The 8935-nt window shown below is 34.4% G+C and overlaps 1 protein-coding gene across 2 annotated transcripts in view; it reads left to right on the top strand.

Annotated features, from left to right (window-relative positions):
• Window positions 1-1299: 1299 nt before the first annotated feature.
• Window positions 1300-8935, top strand: part of ACSL3 (acyl-CoA synthetase long chain family member 3) — a 39414-nt gene continuing 31778 nt past the window's right edge. For both annotated transcript variants that reach the window (XM_026854696.1, XM_026854697.1), the window contains exons 1-2: window positions 1300-1403; window positions 5991-6405. In XM_026854696.1, the coding sequence (XP_026710497.1) occupies window positions 6055-6405 (351 nt within the window). In that variant the 5' untranslated portion in view covers window positions 1300-1403; window positions 5991-6054. The remainder of the gene's footprint in view (window positions 1404-5990; window positions 6406-8935) is intronic.

The raw sequence follows: 8935 nt of genomic DNA, 5'->3' as shown, positions 1-8935 counted from the left end.
GTATCTTGGAATCTCCAAGTTTGAGTTTGGGTTTGTTTAATTAGCATGCGTGAAATCATGGAAGTCAAGAAATGGGGCAGTAAGCATACTTACCTCAAATAGTCAATAAATAGTCAATCCACTGAAACTGTTTTCTGGAAAAGATTATCTACATGCGAGCTGAATAGCTGTGTAAATAATAATGTCTGCTGATGGGTAATAGGTATGGAATGTTTACATTTGCTGTGTATTTTAAATGGGCATTGCTGGCACAGGTTTTTAAGAAGGACTTCGTTCTGCTAACAGCTATAAATAAAACCTTGGTGTATAATAGAAGTCAATAAATATAATGATTACTGTTTTATGGAGTCTTTTTATAAAGTGTCCAGGAATATTTATTACTCAAACTGAAATGTATTCTCTGCATAGGTGGATATACAAAGTTATGTACATTTTTTTCACCCCAAACAATAGAACCAATGTTATACTGTGTTCTGGTTTCAACTGGAATAAAGTTAATTTTCTTCCTAGTAGCTGGTACAGTGCTGTGTTTTGAATTTAGGATGAGAATGTTGATAACACACAGATGTTTTAGTTGTTGCTAAGCAGGGTTTATACTTAGTCAAGGACTTTTCAGCTTCTCATAGTGCCTGGCCAGGGGAGGCTGGGGTGCACAAGAAGCTGGGAGGGGACACAGCCAGGACGAGCCAGAGGGCTATTCCATGCAATAAAGCATCATGCACAGTACATAAACTGGGGGGAGTTGGCCAGGGGGCACTGCAGGTCGGGAATCGGCTGGGCATCCATCAGCGGGTGGTGAGCAATTGCATTGTGCATCACTTGTCTTGTATATTCCATTATTATTTTTATTCTTATTTTCCTTTCCTTTTCTGTCCTATTAAACTGTCTTTATCTCAACCCATGAGTTTTACTTTTTTATTCCCAGTTCTTTCCCCTGTCCCGATTTGGGGTGGGAAGTGAGCGAGTGGCTATGTGGTGCTTAATTGCCAGCTAGGGTTAAACCATGGCACACTGAAAGACACTGGGGAGTTAGTCAGGGGGGCAAGTAGCAAGAGTTACTGAATTTAACTAATGCTCTTCCAGGCACCTTGATTACACTGCACTTGAGTACGAACCATGAGTAACTATGTTGTGTGTTAACAGTTTTATTTTAACTTAGATGTAGTGGGACTAGACTCTCCAAGGTAATATAGTGCAGTATTAGATAAGCAAAAGCTTTTATTTATTATAAAAGACAAGTGAAAGAATGGAGGATATATTTTGTAATTGCCATATTTAATGGGGATTTTCCATTTTTAGATTTTGTGCAGTTGCCTGTGACAGCTCCTGTTGAGTAAACTGAGACGGGAACATCTTGTATCGGCTGTTGTACCTGTACCTGCCATGATGAGAAGTTGCATAAGGTTTCTTTTTCTTGTTAATTTATGCTTTTATTGTAGTGTATTTGTTATAAGCAGTTCAATTAGTAAACACATTCCTTTAAGGATTTTATTCTTTCTCATTTAACAAAAGTGTTCTTCTAAAACTAAAGGGTATAACAGTATTAGTGTAAGTAGTATATAGGGCCAAATCACGGATTATGTATTAAGCAGGATCAGTCCTGAGAACTGCCGGTTTACTTTTCCAGACTTATGAATGAGTGTGTTGGTTGCTTCTTCTCTTTGCTGTTGAAAAAAGTGTGTAAGTTTTTACTTGTGGTCTTACTCTTTCATGTTAGGTGACTACTTTGTGAAATGGAATTACATATAAACTGAAGAGCTATTATGTGCATGCAGAAACATTTGCTTGCACAGTTTTTCTATAATTTGTATTCTTGCATATATGAGCAGCTCTTTCCTCCAGGACTTAATCTGCTAACCCTTCCTGCATCACTAGTCATGGTTTGAACACTGATTTCTCAGAACCCCAGCAAGATTATGTGAAACTAGAATGGGTGCGTGTTCTGTAAGAACATGAGTGTTTACAGCTAATCTGCAGACTGAACCACTATATTAAAATATTTTAACTTAATGTATTTTTATTTATTTACATCATGCATTTTTATTCATCAGTGGTTAAGCAGGAGTTACTTAAGAACAGTATTATAAAGGCAGTGGACTTTTTCTTTTATGAAAACTGCTTAGGATCATGTTGTCTTCTGCTTTCTATTTCCAGCCCCAAAACGTGTTTACTTACCCTCACTTTATGGTCAAAATCAGTGTTATACTTCCAGAATTAATGATGTGACCACAAATTGTATTTTAATGAAATTGTAAAGCCCTGGTATAGTATTTCACAAAGTCTTTGAGGGCTTTTATTTGTTTCATTTTTTTTAAAGGCAGAATATTAAGCAGCAACCAGTGCATCCCTTTCAAGCCTTTCAGATTTTATATAACATTGAAAATTTCCCTAAGACTTTTAATTTTTAAATCAGTTCTACAAACTGGTTATTAATTATGTATTTTCATTTTGAGTTTTTAAAATACCATACCTTAAAGGTTCAAACCTGCAATTTTTATAGACAAAAATGTATGTGCAAACATTGTATCTTAATGAAAACAAACATTTTCTTTTATAATGTCATTAAAACTTTTTTTTGGAGGTTAAATGACCTTTTATTTTAAAACCCCCCAAAAAACAACAACAACAAAAACCCTAAAAAAGCATAGTCATGTTCAGCTGCATTGGCTTTGCTTGCAGTAAAAAGTAACTGTTGTACTGCTAGCACTCTAGCCTCAAGTTAGGGGAGAGTTTTGCTTCTACATTGTCATAAAATTTATTTTTTTTATTGGCTGCATAGTGATCCCTTTAGCTGACTTCAGTGTTCTTCTGCTGACAGTGGCAATGATAAATCTGTTGGATGAAGGCATTTTAAACTGCACCTCCTGTTTACCTGGAATTTTTCTCTTCAGCAGCATAGCAAACCAATAAATGAAATGACATTTGTGTTAAAATGCATCTTGTGTTCTTCAGTTATACAAGGAAGGAGGTGGAGCCTTTACATTGCCACCAAGGAACTTCCTTTGTGTTGTGGCTCAGCTCTGTTTAGAACTGTCACCCTACAAAGATATTGGAACTTACCTTTCTAATGAGAATACTAGCATATACTTTTCTTGCTTGTTCAAAAAGGGGCTGCACTTTTCCCACTCCCAATTACAGTGATAATTACAATTAGTTACAGGCATAGATGATCTGTAAATATCACAGTCAGAAATCAATTGCCAAGTTTTTATACACTGGCACAGGAGCATTCTCATTAAAGTTTCCTATCTCCTACTTGTAAGATTTTAAAGAAAGAAAAATGGAGTCTTACTTGGCCTTCAAGGCAAGAAACTGTGTTTGCAAAAGATACTTTATCCTTAAAATTACATTTTAAGTGAAAAAATATGTTTTGTAAGAGTTAATTTTTAAAAGAAACTATTCAAAATGGATGACAGAAAGAAACTAAAAAAATGAGCAACTTACTCAGGGTAACAGATGTACATCAGAGTTCTAGAGCTGAATGCTTACTTTTCAGAACTAGGGTGATGTTCCAGAATATTTCTCCTTAGGCTATCCTCTTGGAGTGTTCCTTAGACCCTTTCTTGAGATGCAGCTGTTATGAAATGGTGGGCATAGTACAATTTATGATTTGCAATTTAAAGCAGACGTTTCCAGTTTTGGGATTTTGTGCAAGGCTTCAGGTAAGACAGGAGAGAGGGCTTGACATGACACCTTGGTGTGGTTGTTTTAGAAACAGTGGAAAAGATTCCTCTCTCCTGAGGAAGGAATAAAGCTGTTGGGTAACTGCAAAATCAGCTGCTATTCCAGAAGGGCTCAGTGCCTTTCTAACCAAGAAAAGTTGTGAAACCCAGAGAGAATATTTTTGAACAGGCTCAACTGTTTGTCAGACAGGGCATTTTTTTTTGAGAACAGTTTTCCAAAAAGTATTAAATCAGTTGCCTTAATTTTTGCTTGTAACAGTGTTTGGTTAAATCCTGTTTCTGCTTAGTAGGCGTAGAGAAGTTCTCCACCTTTAAAAGGAGAAAAAAAATGTGCCTCTTCCCAGAATTGGGCCAGACAAAATTACAGAACAATGAATAACTTCTAGAAAAATGGGTGAACTTTTGTTGTGTGAACTCTGGATTCAGCTTTAAAATATCATGTTCTATGCTGCTGTCAAGCACAGCATAATTTTTCTGGACTGCAGTAGCTTATTGGCTGACACATGATTATTTCCTTTAAGTATCCTTCAGTGGCAGTCTAAGAACATAAGTCTCTTCAAATTATTACTGAATTTACCCTTTAGCCTATTTAATTTTTTATTTATCATCACTTTTTGCCTTTGATCTGAATATTAAACTATAATACTTCCATATTTTTTTTAGGTTTTTAAGTCCCTTTCTTCCTCTGCAGCTTGATTCAGTAAGTCCCTACTTTGAAGAGCTTCTGTGCTTTATTTGAATATGTGTCTGGGTGCTTTCCAGAATAGATCCTGATGTTACTTGGTTCCTTCAAACTGCCTGTAATGATGCACTATGCACTGTTAACAATGAGGTTGTAGCAACTTGTTAGGGAAAAAGCTGATGGTGAAATCTTTTTGCTTGGAGTTTTGAGAAATTGTACAGTTTAGAGAAAGATGGAATTAATCTCATCTAACAAATGAAGGATATTGGGTTGATCTGTTCCCAAAAGCATCTACAAATCTAAGATTCATGGAGGAGGGTTTCCTTCCATTACTATTGAAAGATCTTACATGATTTAAATGTTACTTTTTCAACTAAAATTTTTTTCATTAGGCTTTTCAGAGTCAATGAATGTAAGATATCAGAAAAAAATAATAGGGTATTGGCACTGTATCTTATGAATGCAAACTTAATTTAGAAAGAATTACCAAAGTTGTGCATCTTCTATACACATCTTTTAGTTGATTTATAGTATTGCTTTTAGTACAGTTATAGCAATACATTTGAAAAGTTAACTGAATGAAGTGTATTTATAGTTCATTTTGCTTTTATGTTCAAAACACTGATTTTTGTAACTGGTAGCTTATTCACTGTGACAGAAATTAATCTTCAGCTGTTATGATGTGTCCCTGTTTTCCATAACAATTTTAATTATTCTGTTGGATTTTTTTTAATCTTTAAGATAGATGGCATAATTTGTCTCCGGTAGAATATTACAAAGTTGCATCATTGTGTTCTTCAGATATGATAAATAATGTTTTTAAAAAAGTCACAGTTAATACCCTGGCATTGTTAGGGATCCTGGAAAAAGGTACACATCTTTTCATAGTGCCATAGGTAGGATTTGGGGGATATTTCTAAGCCATTTTCCAAAATTTACCAGATATTACTTATTGTCATATTTATTTCTATAAGAAGTGTGCCCACTGCATACTAGTACTGAGGCTGAAATTGTAGGACTGATGGAAAGTCCTTATGAATAAAAGAGCCAGCAAAGTTTTGCTGCATACAGGGACTTGAGGGAGGAAGGTTAGTTACTTTGTCTTATGTAGGTCTCCCAGACTGTATAATGTTTGGAAAGCATTTCAACATACTTAGTGGTCGGGGTTTCCATGTACAGAGCAGTGGCATTACTTGAATTGTTAAGGCTCTCATGGAGGTTGAAGATTTAAGGTCAAAGGTCGTGAAGATGCACATGTAGGTATTCTGATGTGGTTGGAGAGAATGCTGTAAACTGTATAATCACATAGCATTTTCAGATAAGTCCATGCCATTCACATGTCATTTAATTAAAAATACAAGCCCTGAATTCCTCTAGATCCTGTGTTTGTGTAGTGTCCAAAGAAATAAAAATATTAGTAAGTACTGCAGTCTGTTAAATGGGAACGGATGAATTTTTTCTTGTGGATTGCTGTCTTGTTTTATTTGTGTTAGGAGTTAAGACTTCTAGCCTAATTCCTGCATAAAAAGACCTACTGGGATATGGATTGTAATAATATGTCTGAAAATTACCCACCTGCCAACAGCTCTAGAGTTAACCACTAAGCTTTTGTTTTCTCTTTTCAGATCTTTTTGGATCCCTAACTGATCTGTGTTTCCGAACCCTTCCGAACCTTTGCAAGCAGCCAAAATGAAGTTGAAGCATAACATCAACCCTCTTCTTTTACACTTTATAAACTTTATAATCTTGGTGTACTCCTTTGTAACATACATTCCATGGTACATATTTTCAGGATCAAGGCAGGCTATAGCAAAAGCCAAGCAGGTTAAAGCTAAACCTGTGAATAACAAGCCTGGGGGTGCATACAGATCTGTTAACAGTCTACATTGCTTAGCTTCAGTTTTATATCCTGGATGTGATACACTCGACAAAGTTTTTAAATATGCTAAAACAAAATTTAAGGACAAAAAACTCTTGGGAACACGTGAAATCCTAAAAGAGGAAGATGAAATCCAGCCTTCAGGAAAAGTTTTTAAAAAGGTAAGTCCTTTTTTTCAGTCTACCTTCAAGAAATATTTCAAAGTGTGTTTACTCTCTTTTGCAACACTTCTAGTCCAGTGAAGCACATCAGGGGAAAAACTTAAAGTTTCTCTGCTTAAACATCATGAGAAGAGTTAACTTTTCTAATTCCCAGTCTTTCATTACTCATCATTTAAAACAAATCTAAACCTTTGTTTTGTATTCTGGAGTAGGTAACCTTTTGTTTGTTTGTTTCAGTCAGAGAAAAAATATTTTAGGGTTGTTTTTTTTTAATATTCAGCTGATGATGTAACTGGCTTTAAAGTTTTCCTTTTAGGTGAATTTAAAAAAAAGTCTCCTTTTGTGTTATTCTGAACTACCATCAGATAAATGTAGAAGAATTACTAGATGCCTATACACACATGTGCCTTTCCAGTAAATTTAATTGTAATTTAAAGATTTACTGTTTTGCCCTGTGAATTCAGGGCTTAAATGAAATTTTTGTTTGGAAAAGGATTGCACAGACTTTAATTCTTTAATTGGAGGAGTCTTTCCCCCCCATCTCCTTTAAGGTGAACTACTTCTCTGCTAATCTGTAATCATGGTGTATGGGGGAGATATAATTTCAATATAGAACTCTGTTGTTTCAAGGGACTGCCTTTTTATAGTCTTTCCATTCAGGCCTGTGTTGTCACTTGCTGCTTTGTATTTGTTCAGAGGCATTAAAAATGCAGTTTTGCTTGAAGAAGCAAGTCAGGATACCATTAACATGTATGTTTGTGAATGTGTGTTAAAGGTCTTCAGTTCTAATCCTGAATTTAACTACACGCTATAAAGACAATTTTTAGTTCAGATTAGTTTTCCTGCAGAAGAAAAATTTATCTCTTCATATAGTAAAGGATTCCTTAAATGTGGCTAGTTTTAATTCTGGTATAGGAGTATAATGTTTAAAGTAGAACTTGATTAATATCACAATACATGGTAAAGTTTAGTTCTGTTAAAATCTTTATAGAAGCTTTAATTGTTACTTAAACTTCCTATGGAGTTCATTTTTCAGTATGAAGGAAATGCTGGGAGAAATGGGTACATATAATCTTTCTTGGTGCTGCCTTGTCCCATAAAGAAGCGGAAAGTTTATGTTATACAAAGTGGACTTCCAAGCACAAATCAGAATTTTGGCTGCCCGTGATCTATTTTTGAAAGACAATTAGAAATGTAGGGTGTAAGAACTTAGGAGTTTTAGCCTTTTCCGTTATGCAAGCAAAGTGTTCTCAATATTGGAAAGCTGAAGAATGTTGGTGTTGACCTACTTAAATTACTTGTTTGTAAGCATTTAGATTTAGGAATTACCTAAATTAGGTAATTTTGTCTAAGCTTGACACAACAGTTCATTATATTTGATTGCCATACTTGCCCTCATGTTATTTTGTTCCAAGTTGTGGCATTATTATGTAAGTCTACATTTTTCTCTATTAAGGAATACAGTGTTTCTTAATACCTTGTAACATGTTTTAGCAAGTGAGAAGAATTGGAAAATTTCACAAGATACCTTGTTGATTCTAAATGTCTGAGTTCTTTTCATTTTTGTCTTTCATACCATGCATCTTTTTATTGCCTGGTTCCCTTTAGTAAAGGCAACTTGTTGAGGTTTATTTGGTGCAGCTTTTTGAAAAGGTTTATGACAGTTTTAATTCTTAAATATAAATGTATATAAATTCTATACCTATAGGTGTTGCAAAACTCGTTAATTATTTTTTCCCTTTCAGAAATTGAACACACTGGTGGGAATAATTGATGCATTTTTGAGGTCAGCTACAAGTCAGGCAGATCTGAATGTAGATCATTGCACTACCTATTATAAGATGTCCATGCAAATTAAAATGGTCTAGATTAGCCTAATTAATGATTCATTAATGGGATAAATGTATATCTCAGAATAAAATATTAACCTTTTGATTCTTAGGAGAACTAAGTGTACTCATTCTTCTAGCTAAAATTATTTAAAGATAGATATTGAACATCTTTAAGATCAGGTGCTGCATTAATTTTTTCCTAAAACAGTGATATCCCAGATAATCTGTAATTTCTTGAATATTTATGATACTATATTGTTAAAAAGATTTATTTATCCCTGTGTTGTTGCCAAAGTAGCAGAAATTCATGGCTGTTAATAAAGTAGAAAAATTTGCTTCTGCCCATTTGCATTTTATAATATTTCATATGTAGTTAGTTTTTCTGTTTCCTTCCGTAGTGTCTTTTAATACATGGATTGGAGAGCATACCTAATACTAATTTCATAAAATATGCATTTAATTCAGGATAAGATAATGTTGGAAATACTTCAGCGATTAAGATGTAATTAATTGGAAAAATTAATTAAGCAGAGTTTAAATTTAACTATGCCCAAAAGATGAGCTTTATTCTGATGGTTGATTATTTTATGTCATCTTAGTTATAGATTATATTGTCATGTGTTTGCTTTTATATCTCTTGGTATGTGGATTTTGCTTTTTATGTGTGTTCTTTTGTTGGGTTGGGTTGGGGGTGGGGG

Source organism: Athene cunicularia (genome assembly GCF_003259725.1).
Source record: "Athene cunicularia isolate RWA chromosome 9 unlocalized genomic scaffold, athCun1 chr9_part1, whole genome shotgun sequence".
Lineage (NCBI taxonomy): Eukaryota > Metazoa > Chordata > Aves > Strigiformes > Strigidae > Athene > Athene cunicularia.
Note: the sequence above shows the minus strand (reverse complement) of the source record. Positions and strands in the feature narration are given on the sequence as shown.